This window comes from Mastacembelus armatus, chromosome 11 (assembly GCF_900324485.2).
Source record: "Mastacembelus armatus chromosome 11, fMasArm1.2, whole genome shotgun sequence".
NCBI classification, from domain to species: Eukaryota; Metazoa; Chordata; class Actinopteri; order Synbranchiformes; family Mastacembelidae; genus Mastacembelus; species Mastacembelus armatus.
Genome location: NC_046643.1, coordinates 20,951,329 through 20,974,302, shown reverse-complemented (window position 1 = coordinate 20,974,302; position 22,974 = coordinate 20,951,329). Strand labels below are relative to the sequence as shown.

The 22,974-nt window shown below is 42.3% G+C and overlaps 1 protein-coding gene across 1 annotated transcript; it reads right to left on the bottom strand.

Annotated features, from left to right (window-relative positions):
• Positions 1 to 1,588: 1,588 nt before the first annotated feature.
• Positions 1,589 to 21,392, bottom strand: tmem65 (transmembrane protein 65). The gene is made up of 7 exons (XM_026300973.1): positions 20,821 to 21,392; positions 7,669 to 7,713; positions 7,127 to 7,194; positions 6,943 to 6,997; positions 5,404 to 5,446; positions 4,982 to 5,087; positions 1,589 to 4,687 (listed from the first exon to the last, which is right to left on the bottom strand). The coding sequence occupies exons 1-7, from the start codon at positions 21,098 to 21,100 to the stop codon at positions 4,568 to 4,570; spliced, it is 717 nt and encodes a 238-aa protein (XP_026156758.1). The 5' UTR covers positions 21,101 to 21,392; the 3' UTR covers positions 1,589 to 4,567.
• Positions 21,393 to 22,974: the final 1,582 nt, after the last annotated feature.

Sequence of the window (22,974 nt, the reverse complement as noted above, 5' to 3'; positions counted from 1 at the left end):
GGCTGATGTTGCTGAATATAATAAATGTAATCAGTTTTTTTTGGTCCCTAATAAATAATTTGGACATTTGATAAACACAGGACAAAAGACTTTTTGACTAATGCCCCCTGACCCGTTTCTTAGGATTTCAGAACTTAATCACCCAACGGGCATCAAGCTCATCTAAGGTCTGTGTTTCTTGGAGCAACAGCAACCTGCTGTTTTATTACTGGGCCAATTAGTTTTGTTTTCTGGGTCTGGATAATCCTGTACATTACGTTTAATGTTCCTTTCCTGTACACTAACCGTTTCCTGTTTCTATGTTTACCGGCTGTTTTGGCTAAAAAAAAAAAAATTCAATCCTAGGATACGATGTGCATCTGATGACTAAAGAAAACTGTGGTTTGCTTCTTACCATCTGCACTGATTTGTATTTTAGATAAAAATTAACTGTGCTGTTGCATTTAACTTCATGATGCTGAAGTATCAAATAGTCAGCTGCTGTTAGTTTTTTAACTTTGGTCATACTTTTCTGTGCAAGGCATTTTATTTACCCTGCAATAAACTTACTGAGTACTTACAATGACTGAGTGCATTAATATTTGTAGAGTGTGATTCTATTTTTAGACTAAAACCTGTTGCATCAGAGAACAGGAGGATAAACCAGGTCCGTCCTGTGTACTGGATCTGCAGGGCAGACGGGATTCGTTCTGTCCTGCACTGATTTCTACCTTATGTGAACCGTGCACAAACCAAAGCTGGAGTTTAGACTGAAAACAGCTGAACTGCATGAGCTCCCTGCACATTTAGTGGAGTGGACAGATTTTAGTGTCAAAATCTGGATAAGTAAATAATTTGCCAATTTGTCAAAAATGCATGCTGGGATACCATCTGGTCATTCAGGAACAAAATTAAAGAGCTAGAACTTCCGGTTGGAACTGGGAACAGTTGGAGCTGATATTGGGGGGGGGGGGGGGGATAATTCATTTAGTCTTTTTTAAAAAATATTTAAGTATTACAAACTAAAGCTGAACATCTGACCTGATGTTTTTATCCTTTTTGTTTTGCTACATTTAGGAAGTTTAAGAGGATACAGGACAGATATTTTCTGTGGACTTTTCTGTTTGACATGAAAAGACATATCAGTTCAGAAACAATACTGAGGCTCTGGTGTTCTGTCTGTACTGGTCCTGTCCATGGTCATAAAGCCCCTGAAAACATTTCATATCCCAGAATAAATTGGCTGAAGTTATTAAGAGTTTAACTCTCCAAACCACAGGACTTTACCGACTATATGTACTGACTAACACACACAGACATTAGATTCAGATTTAAATGTTATTAAAGTGGTTTTTCCACTTGAGCTCCAACAACTACAAAGAGTACAGGAAAAAAAATAAGGTGTCCCCCAGGTGAAACAACCAAAACCCAGTTGGTTTGTGAACATTATTCAAAGTGCTAAGATTGAAAAATGTGCAGCTGCTGTTTGTGATTGGAAGATACAATCTGACCTTAGAGCTGCCCAGAACAACATCAGCCTCCCTCAGTCTGCACATCAGCTGCCAGTGACGAATGAGACGACACTGAAGGACGGCGCCACCTGCAGGGCCAGAGGTAAACACTCCCAAATTTATTCTCTTATTTTAAATTGTACATGTTGCAAAACACACATATATATTGTATAATCAGTCCTGCAATATCATTTTAAAGTACATGCATGTATCAGTGCACAACCGCTGCTGCAGCTTCAGACTGTGCACAAGATGGCAGCAGAGCACAGCATTCCTTTACCTAATACTACACACTTTTGTTCAAATGCTTCAAAAAATGTCAAAATGTTCTTAAGAACATGAAGTTATGTAAAATATCATCATCAAGAGCAGGAAGGAATAAAAACATGCTGAGCACAAATTCCTGAAGGAAACCTTCAAAACATGAGATGATACAAAAACATACAAGTTCAGGTTGTCCATTGTAAACAACATCCAGAAAACAATTATTATTCCTTAATTACTAACTAATGACAAATCTACCACATGATGCAAACAGTTATATTGCTCGCCCTCATCCTTCACAACAAATCTCCCTGTAATAAACAAAAAAAAAAGCCAAATTTCCTCCAGGCTTTTCCAGTTAATCCACAGAAACTTCCACATCCTCCACTGCTGAGTCCAAACATTAAAAACATCATTACTAAAATATTGTTCAGGCATTTGTTTACACCAAGTCAGTCTGAGCTGCTTCTGACAAACTTCTATCCAATCCACTGTTCTTACTTCCTTTTCATCTTAAGGATTGTCCTCGTCCTCAACATTTCTCCTCCCAGCACAAACATTTCAAAGCAGCAGACATCACAGCCATTATTACAATATTTTCCTCAAGGTTTAGCACTTCATCAACTTCCACAGACCTGAAAATAACTCCATTCTTCCTCCATATAATAACGCTAAAAATAATCAACTCTTAAGGAAACAACTTGTGCTACACAGGGATGTGCGTGGTCCACCGGCTGCGTCCAAAATCACCCGTCAGTCACTCAACAGTGAAGTGCTTCTTTGTTCAGATCAATCACTTTACCTTCAGTCAGAATTTAGTCCCAATTAAAGTCATTTCAGTTTCAGTGGTGAATCTAGTCCTTAACACATTTAAAGGCTGCAGACAGTCTGCGGTTCCAATTATAACAGGAAGTTAGTTTGATATCATTGTAAAGAGAATTAAAAATAAGATTATATGCACATTAACATATTAGTCATCAGAAACGTGTGTTGCAGCCTTAATGCACTAATCCAATTAGTGCACTGTCATTTTGTAAAGGAACAGAGTGCACTTCTGGGAGCGATTTCAGACACTGACCTGGGATATGTGCTGGAAGCTGGAGTGTGAGAGAGAAGCCACAAAGAAAGACAGACAATAAATGAAACAAGTATAAATAAGTAAACACTGAAATATCTAAACTGACTTGTGCTGTAAAACTGTATAAACTCCCAATCATCTGAAGTTACAAAACAAATCAGATGCTGATCCAAGTCGAGCATCTGTGTGAGAAAGGAGTGAAAACGGTAAAACAAAAACTAAAATACAAAGATGGTGGAGACAGAAAACAGAAAGGTCTTGGAGAGCAAACAGTGTAAAGCCCAAAACTGAAAACCTCATCTTCCAAACAACACCTCCTTCATTCATCACCAAACACCTGAAGAACTTCTCTGCACATTCTAATCCATCTGAGGTGGAACTAAAGTCTGATTACAGAGCTGCATCTAAATGTTCCTCGAGGTAGCAGATGATGATGATGTTCCTGTTCGGATGTTTTCATCAGTCTGAGCTTGAGCAACGAGAAACATTTGCTGTTTTTGAAGCAAATTAAACAAATAGTGTTTTACATAAAAGTGTCTAATGAAGAAAAAAGAAAAAAACATCAGAAAGCAAAAGACTCATGAAATAGTGTTAACCGCCCAAAGTGTTGGTCAGTATCTACAGTTCGTTTGTGCCGTCACACCTGCAGCTGGTAAAACTGTCCTCTGTGGGAACAAAGGGGCTCTTGCCTGATACCCTGTAGTGGATCAGCAGCTAAAGCTGACATTTGGAAAGACATCAGCTGGCACAGGTGCTTCCCATCCTGGGAGCTACTTAGGCACATTCACAACAGGCCTTTCTACACAGACAGAAATCCAAGACCGAATCCCGCTGAGAACCAAATCGGCTAATTAGTCAAAATCCTGCAGCTTTAACACCATTAATCCCTCCCATCAATGCACCGGACTGAGCCACAGAGGGAAGGAAAAGTTGTTCAAACACATGCTCGGATTTCTCAAGACTAGACGGATAAAAAGAGGGACGACGCAGCACCCTTATTTGAGGACGGTGTGTGGAAAGCTGCAGATCCTTTTACTGAGAATCTCTGCCAGTAACAAATACAAAACCTGTTTTCCCACATGGTGTGAACCTCCCTGGGGCTGTTTTTACTCTATGTGGGGTAAAATGAGACGGCCACACGGGCTCTTTAGTTTAGTACTTGGATCTAAGGTCTGTGATGGAGTGTGATGGTGTCTTATGTTGGCTAATGTTGAACTACACTGGGAGAAATCTAACAGTGTCCTCTTTTCTTTGTTTCTGTTCTTTTCTTTACAGAATTGAATAATTCATTTGTCAGCTTTTAGTTATGTTGAGACCATCGGGCTTTCAATTCATCAAAATATATAGATTTACTGTGGCCAGAGTGATGTTCAGTAAAGTTATCACCAATCAATCAAAGAGGGTTTGATCACGAATTAAACAAATTAAAAAAAAACAAAAAAAAAAAAAACAATCCCTCGTCCGATTTAAATGAGCCTGTTTAAAAGAGCTGAACTGACATATGGAGCCAACAGACGGCACGTTGTGCTGTGACGGAGCAAACTGTGTGAAAATACTCCAGTTTGGTCCATCAGACAAAGCTAAAAATAGTGCAGAGGTTTTTGGAGCTAAATATCATCAGAAACAGGAAGTGTGAACAGCGTCTGAGCAAGACTACGGAGAAACATCCAACTGTCTGTGCATCCACAGTCTCCAGCCTGCAGGTGTGATGCTGTTGTGCAGCTGTAGTGGCTTGTTATGAGGAGTGTGACGCTGTGTCACCGCAGGGTTGTGCTTCTGTCTCCTTCTCATCATCCAGAAAAAGCAGCGGGAACATTCCTAGAATACATCCGATGGACACGCCGATGGCTTTACCCTGCAGGAGCATCGACAGAAGAACAACATGCTCTTTATAACCAACTCATTCTGTTCAGTTTCTCAGTTCCTCAGGGAATAAAGCAGATTAGAGTTATTTTGTTATGTTTTCTGTGATGCACCGTCTCTACGCAGACATTCCTCTCTGCTCCTTTACATTCCCTGAGTTTCATCCTCACCTACTGTACATGCTTGGATTAGCACATAGGAATTAACCACACACACTTAAGACTTAATCTCTAGGCATAGATTATTAATATTAATAATAATAAAAAGACAAATTACAGAATCTCACCATGTGAGAGCTGAGCCTGCTCTGCCACATATCCACCTGCTTTGGGGTCAAGTCTGGAACCTGCATCCCCAGTTTGGAAGCCAGAGCCTCCACATAACCTGCAAGACTACACACACAACACACACCTTGTGTGAATATTTCCCATGGCAGATCTTAATTTAATAGACAGATAGGGAAGGTTCTACCACATTTAAAAAACAGGTCTAAAACTTGATTTGTTGGGTTTTGTTTTTCGTTAAGTGTATTTTCATTTAAAATTTGAGATAAAATTGAACTCTGGTTCTCACAAGAACACAAAGATCCAGTGAACACACAGTTTAACCTTTAACTGTGTTTAGTTTGAAGGTATAAACTATAGACAACGTGTCTGTGAGTATGTATGTAATGTAAACATGCAACAGACAGTTCAGAAGGAAACTTACCCGAGACCTGCCAAATCTGAAACCAGGTTCCCCAGAGCTGCAGCTGCAAAAACAAAACACACACAATGTGATTTCTGATGTTCCCTCAACAAACACGTTCGAACACCAACTTTTGATTGATGATTGAAGCTCAAAACCTAATGGGATTAATGACTTGTCACAGCAGGTGTCGTTCCTCCAACCTCTTCTCGTTTGAGGAAAAACCTCGAGGACACACACTCACACAAGACGAGACACCCAGATCAAGGCAGAGAAGGAGAAGAGGAGAGTCAGCAGGAGCGAAAGAAGGTGTGGAAGTTTTTACGGATCAAAGAGCACCTCTGGAAAACCACCAAGACTCCAGTCAGCTCCTTTGTCTTGTGCCTTCTTTAGTTTTACTGTCAGCAGAATCAGCTGCACAGCGATTACTGTACTACAGCAACAATGCAGAGCTGTGGAAGGGTATTCAAGTAGTACAGCAAAACCAGGCCCAGCCAAAGTCTAGAACCAAACTGAAACGTGGCTGTTCTGCAAAACAGCCAGTTATTAGGTTTCAGGATGCAACACTTGGCTAACGTCTTTACTCCAATAAGTAAAAAGATCTTTTGTGTTGACAACTCAGGATGAGATATATACAGATTGTCATACCTCTATACCTGACAGTCATGAATAAATCACACTCCAGATTGAGTTTTCACAGGGGGCAGCTGACAACAACATGGCGTAAAATATATCTGTTCTCACTGTGTGTGTGTGTGTGTAAAAAAGCATAAGGATGCTGAGGATGCGTTTGTTCTGGGAGATAAAACTCCACGGGGACGGCTTCAGTCGGAGTTTCCTTGACAGAGACGGAGAGGTGAGACGGAGATACAGCCTCAGGTCGTTTCAGCAGCCCCTGACACAGATCGTGTCTGGCAGCAAAGTGCTGGGCGAAGAAAACTGTGACGACCACCCTGAACGCCTCAGCAAAGCAGCTGAGCGTCTCTGCGGGCTGAACGATGATGAAACAAACAAGGCAGCGTCAAGATGGAGAAAAGCATCGTAGCAGCGGTATTGATCCGGAGCCCGTCTTCAGCCTCTGATTTGCACTTTGCAGAGGAAACTGCAGCCAGGTATCCATGGAAACGGGACAGTCTGCTGGTGGAGAAGGGAAAAGGCAGGCTCCAGTGCCTTTATGGGCTTCACAGTATAGTAAAGACCCAAACTGAGACTCTGAACGGTAGCCATGATGACAGCAGGCCGTGTTGCAATAAACTGCAACAAGCTCTAGTGGAGCCAAGTGAAAAACAACATATTTCATCACCAGAGCTGCATAAGGAATAAAAACATCTTCCACATAACGGCTGGTGACAACTGCTTTTCAGGGTTGTTTCTCTGATGTGAGGCAGAAAAATATTCACGGCCTTTTGCTGCCACTGGTTTTACGCCACTGGAATGGATCATTCAGAAATCTGCTGTGGCTTTAGCAGCTGGAATTATTCCTGCTGCTAAAGGAGCCAAATCACATTGCTATGTCCTGAAATAATCATGTATTCATACAGCACATCAGTATGTTCTTACCAGCCATGGTGGAGATGCCCAGAGTGACTCCGATGGAGAGCTCGATCTGTGTTCCCTGCAGAATCAAGAACAAGACTTAACATTCGCTCAGATCCCATTACATTTCATCAAATCTGTGTTTTGCTTCTCAGCCAAGTAATTCCTCGGAAATGGGATTCATCAGTGTGTAAATAACTTCACTTACTGCTGCAATCATGATGGCATTGTCAAGGAAACCAAAGCCGATGAAGGGAATAGCGTTGTGGAACAAAACTGCAGAAAAACAAGCAGGAAACAGGTGAAACAACACATTTAAACAGATAATCTGGCATTAATTTGAAGGTTGAGGAACCTTTTAAATAAGTCTCACAGCTGGATTGGCTCTGTCAGGGCTAAATTAATCAATTAAATTTTCCTCAACCATATAGAACCTGCTTGGCTTCAAACGTTTTCCCGTACTGTTTAGAAAATGACAGTCTGGGAGTGAAATGTGGGCTTTAATATGATGTGGAGTCTGAGGAAGAGGTCAGTTATTGAACTGAGGTTATCACTGATCTTCAGACTGAGCTGTTATTTGATGGAGGGAGACGAAAATCAACTAAACTAATTATACTGTTTGTGCATCAGTGACCAAGCAACTTTATCTACAATATCGATAAAAACTGGATTATCTCCTATTAACAGATTAAACTTCCAACATACAGAAGGTGTGTGTGTGTGTGTGTGTGGTCAGAAACAGTCTCTCACTATATCTGATCTGGGCTGCAGTCGGCGGGGATGGCTCCAGGGTCTCTGAGAAGACAAAAAAAACATCAAAACACATCAGAAGTTGGTTTGTTAACTGCTGAGGTTTGACCTGAGTGTCTGCAGCACACACAGTTTGTTCACGCTGAGCTCACAGCCACAGTCGCCTCTTCATGTTCACTAATTTACACTCTGAGTCAGAGCTCACCAGTAACTCTCTCAAACACCAGTAAAACTGTTCCCACAGTAACAGGAGTTGTGTTTACATGGTGAGAGAGCAGCAGCACACTGAGGCTCGGGTGGCGAGCACCCTGGGGAGACACAGAGCTGACTCAACATAAGTAGGTCACTAGAGCAGGTGGTGCATTCTGGGACAGAGGCCAGTTACAGGTCAGTTATAGCAAAGGATGAATCTGCAGAGTCCCTCACTTCCTGACCCGTGTGTGTGCGTGTGTGTGTGTCTGCCAACAGTGCAGACAAAAATGTGCATGAAGAAACAAGGAGCCAGACTGATCTTTCAAAATAAAGACCAGCAGAGACTGGCCTCAGACTATTTACCACGATGAATTTGTTATATCTCAACACTTTCCAGCTGTGTGCACCAATAATTCCTCATTTAACACAAACTGAAAATTAAAGGAAAATCAATTTAAAACCATCCTGTGTATTTAAGGTCACTTGTTATATATCAGGGGTTCATAGCCCCAAAACACTTACAGCCTACAGCAGCCTAGGGTGATATTAGTAGAATATTTAAGACTTTGTAAATGAAATGTAGGAGTTTATTACATTTAAAGGTCTTTGTTGAGGGAAATGAAATAAATGCTTTTAAAGAACTGAACCTGTGCAAACCTGGGCCAAGTGCCAATAGATTTTAGCTTCTTACTTGAGAATTTGCCAATTATCTGTATCACAATTGGCTAAAATAAAGTGATGAACATTTTACTTTTGTTATATTTCATAGATTAAACTGTCTTAAAAGCTGAATCATATGACATGTAATGGTGTTAGATAGGGGAAGGAACGCTTGGAGATGATACTTGTAAGTTATTCTAAACGACGGCACCTTTGACTCAAAGAAGTTTGGAAACCAGGAGTTTAACCTGTTTAGTGTGTGTCTCAATCAAAAGATAAATTAATAAAAATAAACAGTCCCAGACCTTCCATTCAATGAGGCTAAACAAAATAAAAGCTATATGCATTTCCACTCAAACCACAATTTACTATAAATCCCCTTTATTTACTTTGATTTATTGCCATAAAAAAAACAAAAACAATCACACAAAGGCTGAAGGATCCAGCAGCAGAGAAACCACCTTCCTATAAATCACAGCCTCTGATGACGCCGGACTATCAGAGAGATCTGCAGATTCACATGAGGAACTGGTGCTTCGTTCTACTTCCTGATAGAACGCTCACTAAGATAAAGTTGCCAGGCAACAAATTTCACAGCACGATCGCTTAGCAACAACATTCATCCAGGCAGTGACACCAGGACAAACCAGGATGTTTCACTGCTGCTGGATCAGCATGATGGAAAACCAGACACAGGCACTGGTGGAAAGTAACTAAGTGCATTTACTAAAGTACTGCAATTAAGTCCAATTCTGAGGTATTAGTACTTTAATTTATTTCCATGTTGTGCTACTTCATACTTGGACTTCACTACATGTCAGAGTCAAACCTTGGACTTTTTCCTGTTCTACATTTATCTGATAACTTTAGTTCCTTTTCAGAATCAGATGGATCCAACAAAATACAGACTGATCATCAAACTTTATTGATCCCTGGGGGGAAATTCCCAAGATACCCAGCGGTATACAAAGTACTTCAAATTAGAAGTATATAAGGTAGTTAATGTCAGCTACCCAGCAGTATATAAAGTACTTCAAATTAGAAGTATATAAGGTAGTTAACGTCAGCTACCCAGCAGTATATAAAGTACTTCAAATGCTTCCACCTCTGCTCACAGTTTACTGGAGGTAACCCAGGATTTTACACTTACTGGGGGGCTTTTATTTTGGAAATTCTTGCACGACACCATTAAGGCAAAGAAAGTGATGCCTGAGGCTCAGATTTAAACAGGAAGCTACGTCTGAACCAAACAAAAACATGCTCCTCTTTCAGCTTAAACCCAGTCAACATCCATGTTAACTGCACGTTTCCATCCACTACTGTTCCATCAAGATAAACAGTTCGAGGTGTCAACTGTCCATTAATCCACTGAAGAAGAAAAGTTTTTTGTTTTAGCTCTGTTCATTAAATATGGATCAGAGTGACACTGTATTTCTCACAGCTTCAGGCCACCCTGAAGGAAAACTGATCTGATGTTCTCACATGCTGCACTTGTTCTCATCTTCGGTGTAGAGGAAGCTTGGCCCGACGTTTAATGCTTCATGAAAAGTCCTGATTTACTCACAGAGTCCGTCTCTGCTGATACACAACTTTTCCACTGCAGCCACGTGTAGGGAGTTTTTTTTCTTCCCTGACTCAAACCAGTCCCAATGTAGTCTGTCATACAGTGGCGGAGCCACGGGGCGGCTTCCGAGGCTCAAGCCCCAAAGGTTTTTTCAAAAGCCCTAAATCTTTTTAGGCTTTGGAAACAACGATAATTTCATTTCTGATTGAATATTCGCCATCGGCTCCTCTAATGAGAAACAAAGTTCTGGACCAGCCTGCAGGTCACCGATGAATCGGATTCATCACCACTTACAAAATGCAAAAATCTTACATCCTCCTCTAAGCCCCTCTGCAGCCGACAAGGTCTCTCACTGCTGTGAAATATAATGTTCCTGAAGTCAAACATCGCTGCAGAGGATTATGTTTTCTTCAATAAGCAGAAGAATCTACTACCTAGTGAAAGCAAACATCTGTTTAGATTTTCTCTCAATAAACAGGGGTTTGTTTTAATGAGTCTTTATCCAGTTGGAGCCTGTAAACACAGGGGAGGTTGTTTGCTCTACAGAATTTATGATGTTCAGCTAAATATATAAAATTCTACTTCATGTGTTATCAGGCCTTTCTGTCTGATGCAGCTACAGGATGTGAGCGCTGCCTCATACAACTAACACTGATCATACACATATAAACCAAAGTAAAGCTGCCTCAGTCCACATCACCATGTAGGAATATTCTTTATGTAAACATCTTATCAGCTCACAGATGAATTATTTAATAACGTGACAGTGTTTCCCACTCACACGTTATCGGAAAACTAATCCTTTAACTCAACGTATCATGAGCACAGATTCATTCCTCCGGCAGAACATAGATCTTTTTAAAAAACACTGGACACTGACGCTCCATCTACTTATGAAGCACAACATTAGGCTCCATCAGTTTTTAGAGCTGGAGCTGAACAGAGCAGGTGTAGGACATAAATCAAAGGCCCTTGCTACTGAAACGATAAAAGATTCATCGCTTACAAACTGCTGGTATTCGGCTCCGAAAACCTCGTCTCCATGTGAAAATCTGGGCCAAGGCTGCGACTGTGCCCGATTTCATCTCGACACTTTTCCATTTCTCTAATGAACAAAACTTTTCAGTTGCTTCTTCAGCAAAACAACTAGTGTGTGTGTCAGAGCACCAGTGAGGTTTAATGAGTTTAATGCTATAACTGAACACAGGGAGGTCAAACAATATTTGCCTGTTACTGCATTAGATTCACAGATTAAGCAAGTATATGTTGGTAGAGAATTTATGAAGCAGAGAGATTTTTTTAACAGCCGAGCTCGTCATCAGCAGAAAGGTGCAGTATGATCTGCAGATAAAACTGGGAGGAGAATGTGACAGAGCAGTCCTCCCCTCACTGCCACTCCTGAACTCCAACAGAGAGAGAGAGGAAATAAAGGAACATCCACCTGCTTTTACGCACATTTTCAATTTGCATATGAAACAGGGGAGGTCTGGGAGTTTTAGAAAAACTGGCACAGGTGGGAAAACAAAATGAGATAAAGTGCAATGGAAACAGAAATTGTGACGCACATGAAGCATGTGACCTAAATGCTAATTACAGCACTTGATTGCACTTTATATTGTTCTGCAACAGTTTAATGGCACCGCACACTGATGCACCTGCGTTCCTGCAGAGGTAATGGAGGAAAACAATTGGGCTTTTTCTCTGCCAGTCAGTTAAACACTGCACTGCATTAAGATGGACGAGCGACTCTGAACACAGGAGGGAAAAGTGATGAAGTCAACAAAAAAAAAAAAAAAAAAAAAAAAAACTGGCAAAACGAAAAGACGCAATAACTGAAAACCACTGATGTGCTGCTGCATCCACTCCAGGTGAAAAACAGGATAAAGTCTCCCTGTGGCAAAACACTCAGGCCAAACTACACTTGGATGTCCGTCTGTCATCCAGCCAAAGACTTCCTTCGGGTGTGCCTCAGAGCTGCCGGGGTGGCAGCCGACAGAAGAAAATGAATTTAAAACGCTCCACTGAAAATATCGGGCCACGCTGTGGGAGTAACCTATTTTCACCCTGACTGCCTAATGACTGCAGTGTGAGTACAAACACTCCGGCTCGAGGGAACACATGTCCAGAAATAGGTCTGACTGACTGACGCAGACAAAAATGAATATCGCTACACAAACTGCCAAAAGCTGCAGATCCAGAGTCAGATGAGCCAACGCAGAGGAGTCACAGCTCCACGTGCCTCAGCCTGCTGCAGAATAACCTAATAAAGCACATAATGACAGCAGGCATGTGTCCGTGTGTGACTACATCTAAATCAAACACAAGCTGTTAGTGTGGGCACATAAATGTACACTGACAGATGCTGCATCGTCAGTCTGCAACACACACACACACACACACCAAGAACACAAAGTTCACTGCAACGACTCCTAAGTTCCTAACAATCATTGAAGGGTGTAGGAAACGCACAGAACTCCGACATGTAAATTTGTTCTGTCACATCGGAACAGAAAAGGCCTGTTCAGTCACATTTATTCAGGACAAATGAAAGAAAATTCACACACCACAAATTAACCTGTTGCAATATGTCAGACATATTTTCAAGTGAATTATGTCCCGGTAGCAAAAAGACAACTGGAACAGTTTGCTCCACTCATGTTTATTCATCCTCACACACTGTATGTGTGTATATGTAGAATGTATATGTAGAAATATGGAAAACGGGAGGATCTGTACAGAATGTGCTGAATGATAGAAAAGCTTTCAGCAGAATCTGAAGCACTGACCACTTTTCTCCTTTTCAGCAGGTTAAACTCAGCCAGTAGAGAAATCCTGTGAAAAACATCCTGATCTCCCTGCACCAGGGAGGAGCCCAGAAAGTGGCGAAGGACACAAACAACAACTCTGACATCTGCATATTTTCTACATTCAACATGAAAGTTTTCAAGAGTCACTTCAGCAGCATCTGAGTCCCAAAAAAAAAAAAAAACAACAAACATTAGCGGAACAGCGACAGCCCATCAGCCACTAATGATCATGTTAGGCCCAACAGAAAACAATCAGGCTGAATAATGAAGTGAAAATAAACTGACAACTCATGCTGCAAACAAAATCCAGAGCTGAATGATTCAGCCCGTAGAGCTGCAATAATTTGTCAACTAAATTAAAAATTGACTGTTGTTGAACTGATTAATTGTTTTTGTCATCTTTCATGCAAAAACTGTCAAATATTCTCTGATTTCAGCTTCTCCAATGTGAAGATTTACTGCTTTCCCCTGTTTCATGCCACAGAGCATCTTTGGCTTTTACTGTCGATTAGGCAAAAACATTTGAAGACATCACTAAATCATTAGCTGCAGGTCCTACACACAGTGGTTTCAGACACTGGCACTATCTTGCCTTCTCTGCATTTCATTTTAAATCAACAGATTTTCCATTTTTCAGGCTGCTCTCAATAACAGAGAACGACAAAGTGAGAAATGTTCCTACAAAAATCTGTTCACAGAAAGTTCTCAGACCACGGGTCCATCGTTATTAGTATATAAACAGATGTTTACTGCCCCAGGAATTAAGTCAAAATGGCACAAGACAGATGGTCCAGCCCACCTGGCAGCTCCACCACCACCAACCCCTGGACGCCAAATCTTCATGTGGAGTAAAAATAAATCAGCAGCGTCACTTCCAGTTTTGAAGAACACTGATATAAACTGTCCTCACTTCTAATCAGTTTTCACCCACTCGTCCGAGTCTTCGGTTTGGATGAGTCCAGAGACACTGGAATCTGACTCGTCTCATTAAATCTCTGAAGATTAGCCTCTGCTGCTCTTTCCATTACAATCGTAATGAATTATGCAGCAGCAGAGAACCACAGACATGAAGCCGAGCAGAGTTTGTCTCTACCAATCCCTCATATTTATGCAACGTGCAAAAACCGTATTCACTTACCAACAAATTGTCACATGCAATTAAATTACACTGTGCTGAAGTTTGATCGGGATTTAATAAACCCTGGACATTAAGCTCCTCTTCTGGTTTGAGTCTTTGCAGCCAGGCTGCAGGACTTCCTCCCCTTCAGTCAGAAGAAGCACCACACTGGTGGTAAAGATGTTGACTACTGGTAACTTTACTGTTAACGACACTAAACTTGGACTATAAATATCATGTATTGTCTTTCCAGCACGGATACACATCATCTTTCTCTTGTTCTGTCACACACACGCTAACCCCTCACCCTGTTATCTCAGGTAATCTGTTTAATAACTGACTATTACATGAAATTAAGGGACAACAGGGTCGATCAGAATCCACAATGACCAGTGGCCTGTGCTCAAACATCGGAATTACGATTCTTCTTCTCTCAGAAATGCTGCTAATGCTAACTCAACAAATGTGTCACAATAAAAGCCTTTTCACAAAGAATTCAAAAATAAATCATGGATTTTAGTGTGAAGCAGCTTTAATAAAGGTTTTGAGACTTGGAGCTTTTATAACCTGCTTAAGGCCTGTCATTACTCAGGGTCTGTATTTACAGTCAAACTGAAATAACAGGCTTTTATACGTAACAGGGGAACACAACAGATAACTGCTGTCTAACAGGAGGACAGCAGCTCTGACAGAGCACAGAGCCGCCGGTGGTTAAGCTGCCGTTGAGAACGTGGCATTCAGCTTTTTGCTTCCTCAGCTCCCAACACCTCGGGCAGAGTTCAGCTCTGGCAAATAGAGGCTCTAAGACTGACACAAGCTCCCTGTACACTTCAGGCCTATTCTCAGTAAAATACACAACTATAGCCTCTTAACACACACAATAACAAACCGCCTGAACCAGCTCTGGGACTGACGTGGTAGGTAGTCCTGCTGGACTGTGACTCTGGTGGATTCTGTGATTAACAAGTGTGGTTTGATACAACAGGTAGCCCCTCACTGTGCAGCTGCTTTCTCAGAAATACACCAGCTGCTGTATCTGCTTACAGTGCAGCCTGGGATCCTGACGCACACAGTGGGAACACACTTTCTCATTCAACTCCATGGAAAAGTGTGCCCAAACCTTTGACTGGTACCGTACAAACTTACATAGTTCCCTGTAAATGCCTCATGCACCACTGAGAAATACCATAAAGCAAGATCATTACCATTAATGCACTAATATTTAAAATAATATCCAATATCTACTATAAAAATCTTAAGGAACTAAAGTGTTTTTACTTCCTAAATACAGCAAAACGCTCATCTGCGCTGGAAATTTTAATTCAAAGTGTTCGGAGTCTGTTTACAGCAGATTGTGTCTCCACAGCTCGCTCTCTGTGATGTGTCAGCCTGCTCTTCTCCATCTCTCTGTTCATGTAATTGCCAGCGTTGTGATGAAGAGAGGACTCATCTCCGACTCCCTGCATGAGGCAGCACTTCCTGCTCAGCTGAAAGAGACATCACGCTGCCGTTGACCTGGCAGGCTCTGATTTAAGGAGCTCAGGCTTTGAAGTGCTAATTCATCTGCCAGTCGAGCATCAATTTTTCCTCCAATCAGATGCAAACCTCCCCAGGTGCTGCACAAAGCCGCACACCATTTCCTCTACACGTTGCTCATCTGTCACAGGTCTCAGAAGAAATAAGTGCTTCATTCCCAGCACCCTGCTATCTCACTTCCACAACAATTGGCAAGATTGTCAGGTTGCCTGCAGATACTGTGTGACTGGAATCTCACTCTGCTGTGTGTGGCAGCAGGATACCTAAGGTGCAGGCAGGATAAACAGCCGCCTCCTTATCTACACTGACGGTTTATTATTGAAATAAGGTCAGGAAAAGCACTTATCTGTTTTTAACCTCTTGGCAACATGTGGTTATTCACTCATTACACTGAGCTGCAGGGAAAATAAGACAGTTAAACTGGAAATGTCGATCATCTTCCGCTTCATCCAGCACCAAACAATCATCTGAAAGGACTCAACGCAGCTGCACTCTGCAGGATGATAATTTAATCAGTGCAGGTTTGTCTGTATTAATATAAGGGGCCTATTATAGTCGCAGACTGAAAGGTTCTCTGCTCAGAAACACAGAGAATAAATGTCAAACCTCCAGGACATGATGCAAAGAAGATCACAATAAATAATTCAAGAGGGTTCTCATATCTGCACATTAGATGACTTTAACTTTTATTTGTGATTTGATTTTGCTCCTGGTTTAGCACTTGTAAAAACCAGGGAAATAATTTAAGATAAAGGGCTGCAGTGCAGGTGAACAGGCCATACTGGGTCACTGTGTGCACCCAGGGTTCAGTGCAGGTGGATCATTACAAGGGTCTAGGCAGGGGATCCATTAAACTCTTAACATAAAGAAAACTGATGGTCTACACTGAATACAAGGTGATAAAATTAAATGTTGAGCTGCACTATTTTATATTAATACAATAGGGTGAGACTTAGGGCTGGGTTTCTATAGGTGCTTCCATTTTTTTTTAAACAGAGAAGAAACTGGACTTCTGGGTCAGACTTCCCCGTACGTGTTACGTGTAAGTAACATGTGAGAAGGTGCATACCTCCTGCTACTCAGCTTAATTAAACTGCAACTAAAAAGGCTGTTTGTGCACAGGCATGAAACTCATTTCCAGCTTGTTGTTCCTCAACACTCGACACAAGCAGCTCATTATTCCCTCTTCTTGAAAAGGGCACAGAAACAGGAGTAACAGATCCTTCATTTTGTTATTTGCAAAATTGGTTAACTGAAAAAGTTAAAAGCAAAACCTGAGTTTTAAATTCAATAAACTCTACCCTCAATGAGCTTTGGCTAAAAAAAATATCAAGAAGCACAGCATCACAGCTGATGTATATTAATATCTATATAACAACCAACAGCAAACACCTGCTGATGTGGGAGCCGCAGAGCTTAAGACATTTATTTCTGGAAAGCCGAGTTTCCAATTTCAGAAACCAACACTCATGTTTCAGGCTGGTGATTCCTAATAATCATGACAAATAGCTTGTTTTCAGGTCACTGGTCTCACTGGTCATATTTCCACTCCCTGTCCTTCCAGTGAAAGGTATTTGAAACACAAATTATGTGGTGTCATGATCCACTACTATTCCAGATTTACATGGGGAACACGTCTGAATGGGAGCCAACCACATTCTCTGAAAAGCACTGCTATTACTCACATTTACTATCTGCTGTCAGGAGCAGACTCACACTTTCTTTGTGCATTTTAATTGGACTCAATGGGACATCGGTCCAGCTGGGAGGATGCGACAAGCAAACAGTAAGTCCACGACACTAATATCACCGAAATAAGTAGGTATGGATGCTGGAACTTCAACAACAGAGGGGTTGAAAGGGATATAAACATTTTTATTTTTAATGGACTCCTCAGGAACCGTTCTACAGCTGCACAACACACTGTGACAACCGCGTCAGAGAAGGATTATAAACGTTTGCATTTCCAACCTGCTTCATGAAGCTCATTTAAAACTACTTTCCACGCTTCAAAGAACCCGGAAATTAGAATGAGCTCAAGTCAACACATGTACATTAACAATGTTTTCCTCATCTTAAAGGCCACGTCACATCCAAGTGACGCATCGCTGAGCTTACTCAGGGTTACTGAGTAATTTTTAAATTATACTGATGCGTGTTGCAGATACAGATGCATTTGGAAAGAAATGTCAGTGCTTTGCTCAAGCAAACTGCAACAGCAGTTGTCTTCTGGCTTCTTAACAGATTTGATGAAAAGTGTGACACGAGAACTTTACATGTGTCACATTACATTTGCTCCATCTGTCAGATACGTGCAAATACAAACAGCCTTTCCAAGGGGAGAGAAGATGCACGGATACATTTCCCTTCTCTACACTGCTCATGATGTGCTGTCTGCATCCAGACCCAGTCCGGTAGTATGAGAACCAAGCTCATCCCTGGAGCATCATTAGTGGGAACGAAGTATTAGCACTGTGGCATTTCAGACAAGTTCACTCTCAATTTACTGGCTGAGGGTGACGAATGTGGAGCTGGGATTTTTAAAAATGCAAACTCTCTAAGTGAGTTGGTGCTGCTGCTTTTAACTTCTCATTTCTGTTGTTCTTCCTGCTCCTGGAGCTGAACTACCAGCTGTGATCTTAGTGGGTATCTGCTACACAATAATGTGACCAACACACTAAACAGTCCCAGCTTATGCTGGGTAATGTAGATCATTTAACGAGGAAGCAGAACATTTTCAATACTTGTTTCTGTTGTATCAGTCTGGAGCTGTAAGCTGGAGTGTGGAGCTACAGTCCGAGTCCTGCGACTGACACCGACCTAAACCGAGAACATCCATTATTCACGTTAACATCTGCTGTGACAAAGGTCTACCCTCGGCTTTCACAACGTGTACAATCTCAGCTAAACGTGACCTCGCGCTACATTCCCACTGAGCTCGTGCTGAACGTGGACGCGTTACTGTGCCTGCAGCTCGGCCTGGTGTCAGACCGACTCACTGTCCCGCCACCACTATCTCGCTTAAAAACACACTTTATAAAATCCTCCGAGCATATTTTTATTTCTCCATCCTGATGATCACTTCTAACAAATAAATCCAACAGCAGAAACCATCTCACTGTGTCATTAAATTAGGTTTAGGAAATGGAGAATAAACCCACATTTCCATATTCTGTGAATGCAGATTCAGCAGCTATTTAACAATGAGAGTAATCGGGTTAGTCCAGCACTGAGTAGCTGAGTCGGTAGGTTTCTTTTATTCCCTCACTGCAATTACAGCAGAAAACTAGATTTCTCCTGTGTGTGAAGCTTAAGAAGTCGGTTTACATTCAGTTATTGTTTTAGCAAAGATCTATCACCAATGGGCCAAAAGGATGGTGGTCAGACTAGTTCCAACGGTGCAGGACACTGCACAGATGAGGACAAAACTGCTGGACGACGCTACTTAACAAGAAAAAGAATTTAAAAACTAAGCGTGTGATTTTTAAAACTAGCCGACTCAACTGGGGCGAGAACCATGAAGGCCATAATATGTTCAGCCCAAACTGTGCTGTCATTTCATCTGATTATTTTTTCTTCCTCATATTTTAATTAAATGTTTTAATCAATCTTTCCCATAAAAAGTTTTATTGCCTGTGCAGCAACTAGAGAAGCTACATTCCAACATAAAATCTCAGGCTCTACTGAGAAATATTTGCCAGTGACTGGGTGTGAACCTAAAACCAGTCTGAAATATTCCTTTTGTAAAAACAGAGCTACAGGTCATGCATTTCTAAATCCAAATTAAATGCTGTTGTGTAGGAGGCGCACAGATTAGCAGCCAGAAATAGAAAACTATTTTAAATAAACAAATAAAGAAAACAGCTTACATAATGCCCTGAAATAAACAGTTTGGGTGCACAGCACTAATGAGCACGTGTTAAACAACAAAGGGATGAAACTTTACAATCTTAGCAGTGTCAGCATTTCACCATGATCCGACCATACTGACACACAGGGAGGGGGGCTGCAGAGGCCTTAAAGTGAAAGTGAGACCAACATCCTCCCTGGTTCTTACACATCTTAAATCCAACTTGAACATTTTCACACTTCTAAAAACATACGATCCTGATTTTTCTTAGGCAGAGACGCTCGAGGACATTACTCAGTCCTTCCAACTCCGGAGAAAAAAAATCTGATTTTACTATTTCTGTCCAAGATGAGTCACTGCGGTTGTGGTCTGGTCCACATTTCAAAACAAACAAAGTATCCTCTGCTGACTCAAGCAGGATGACACATGCTACACACACTCCCCTCCCTGCTCACACCCAACAATCTTGGCAATGTGGTTGTAATTCCCAGAGCAACCACCTGATGCTACTAAAACAGCCGCCTTCGACAGGTAACACCTTTAAAGCTGCTCTTCCTGATTTATCCACCATACCACAGCAGGGGTGGCCAACCCTGGTCCTCGAGGGCCACAGTCCTGCATGTTCTCACACTATCCCTGAACGCCCCACTGCTGATTACCTGGAACAGGTGTGTCCAGCCAATCAGATGGTGGAAGGGCAGGGATAGTTGGGCAGTAGCACTGAAGGACCAGGGTTGACCACCCACCTCTTCTTCTCCCTCTTTGCTCCTCCTGTCCCTCCTAGTCTTTGTTTCCAATCCTCACAAACCTGCAAAATAACTCCCAGAATCCAAAATGAAGGAATGTGTTAATGGATTGTCCTGTGATCTGGGATCCAATTCCCCTTAACACGTCACTGCTTCACACACTAAACAGTGACGGCCGTTCTCAGGGTCTGGAGCTGGTTTTTGGAAACAGACGGGCCTCCCATTGTTGGTGAGGAAGAACCATGTGAGCCAGGTCAGCGGTGTGGCTCCCTGCTGGGTTTTCAATAGTTTCTGGACAACAGTGGAGGTCTACGGCACAGACCCATAAGCTGAACCAGGTTCTGGATTCACACACGTCTCTGGATGGGATATGGACTCACTAACACAAACTCACCTGCTGCTTCCCTTAAATATTAGTCAGCACCTGGTCTTCCTTCAAACGAGCCATTTGAGTCTGCAGGTTTTCATTCATTCTCCATTTAAAAAGGAAAGAAATAAATCACCTGCTGAGGATGAACGGATGAATGAAAACCTGTCATCCCTTAGACACAAGATGCGTATCAGAATCTGTCAATGCGGGTACGTGAACCTGCCTGTGTCTGCAGGTGTGTTTTAATGATGTGTGTCTGCAGGTAACCTGTCACTCCTCAGGCGTCACCTCTGACCCGTTTCGTCCTTACCTTGGGCAATGGCTATGGACTCGAAACTCTGCAGCTCCGTCAGCAAACACGTCCTCTCCTTCGGGTGGAGCCGGTAAATGAACTCCTTGGCTCTCTTGGGGGAGTTCAGCGGCTCCCACGGCTCGTTCCTCCCGTGTGTTCCCATCCAGCAGCCCGGGGTGTGCTGCCCTATCCCCGGCAGCCTCGGCGCTATCGGCACCGCCGCCGGTGCCCGCTTCAGTCCCGAGGGAAACTTCTCCAGAGCCGGTCTGAGAGCTCTCTGTAGGCAAAGCTTAAGCATTGTGGAGAAACAAACAACTAATCCAGTCTGTCAAATCTAAAAGCTGTTGGTTTTAACGCGGACCTCCGCCGCCGTAGCCCCGCTCCAACGTCTGGCGTCCGGGCAGAAGTTGCTTCTTGCTCGGTCCGTGTGGCTCGATTCGTCCTCGGTGGAATCAACACCGACGACTTTCTAAAAGTCTAAAACTTCCGAACAACAGTCCATCGCCTCTTTTCGTGCTGTGCGCCGCCCAAACCGTCTCATTGTGGTCAGGAGTTTATCACATGAAGTTCAAGCTAAAGCCAAAACGTGTTAAGCTAGCCGGAATTAAAAGCCAACATCCGGCGGGGGAGTTCAAAATAAAACGCGCTGCGTCCGGTCATTACTTTTCAAATTAAAAAGCCGCATTATCTGCAAAATGTAAGATTCAGCTGAATAACTCACCTGTTTTACTGTTATATGTGGTGTCGTTGGAGGAATATTACTCCTGCATTAAACTTTGCTGCTGTAGTTTTATCAGATTGGACTAATTGTACGTACTTACGCGCCCTGTCCACCTTCAATGCCACGACTGAGGTGAGACCCTTGAGCAAGGCACCGGACCCCCAACTGCTCCGGGTGTGTGTCCACTGCTGTGTGTCCACTGCTGTGTGTGTGCACTTTGGAATTGGGTTAAAATGCAGAACACAAATTCCAAGTATGGGTCATCACTTTGTAAAGCGTGTCCTCAAAGGCCACTGTCCTGCTTGTTTTCCAACTATTCCTGCCCTACCCACTGCTGATTACCTGGACCAGGTGTGTTCAATTATCGGGAGCTGGAAGATACCATCTAGATAAGGGTTGCGTGGGGGAAGCCCAAGTGATTTGGTATCTTCCAGCTTATGTATGACCTAACACATGTGCTGTCCATCCCTGATCTATAAGATATCTGTGTTAAGTTTCCACTGGACAGGAAGGGGATCAAAAGTAAACACAGCTGTCATTCCATCATTAAAATGCAAATTAATGCAGCAAGGTCCACCAAAATCTAATCAGACCATATACCTCAGATAGAATATTTGTACAGTATGAGGTTTATGTTTTCAAAAGTCTCATAACCTCATGCCTGCCTTCTGCCGTGAGGTCTATTACACCAGAGGTCTCAAACTCCAGTTCTCGAGGTGCACTGTCCTGCTTCTTTTTCAACTATCCCCCTGCTGATTACCTGGATCAGGTGTGTTCAGCCAATCAGAAGCTGCAAGAGCAGGGCTAGTTGGAGAACAAGCAGGACAGTGGACCTCAAGGACTGGAGTTGGAGACCCCTGTATTATACCCTCAAGTTAACACACAGCAGGTCTCTAACTTTGAACTAAGACACATCGTGGTCACCACAGTTAAGGACTCAGTTATTCTCCTCTAAAACGTATTTGTTGACTTAAGTGTTGGAGAAAGTTCACAGTTTTATTTTAACTGGTACTAACGTGAAGCCGACCCCAAAATCCAGGTCAGTATCTGCTCTTCGCTGCTTTCCTGAGTCCTGCTGTCTCCCAAACCTGCACATTGTTCTCTCATGGACTTAATGACTCCACCTACTGGTCATTGAATCGACTGCATCACTGTAGTGTCTGATCTTCACTTCAGTTTTACTGTGGGTTTCTATTAAGTTCTGTCTGCTGAATATGCATTGACAGTGGTTTAAGGCAGATGTGATATTTGATCCAGTCCAAATGCAATATCAAATGATTTTATTTACATAAATCTCTTTTTAAAACAAAAGGCAAAATAAACAGCTATTACCTTTTAAAAAGCTTTCAGAACAATCAAATGATCAAAGTCCTTCACAGCTGTCAGAGCACAGCATTCAAATCAAACTCCATCCCATGTCTTTCTCAAAGGATTCCTTGCAGCTTTTTTCT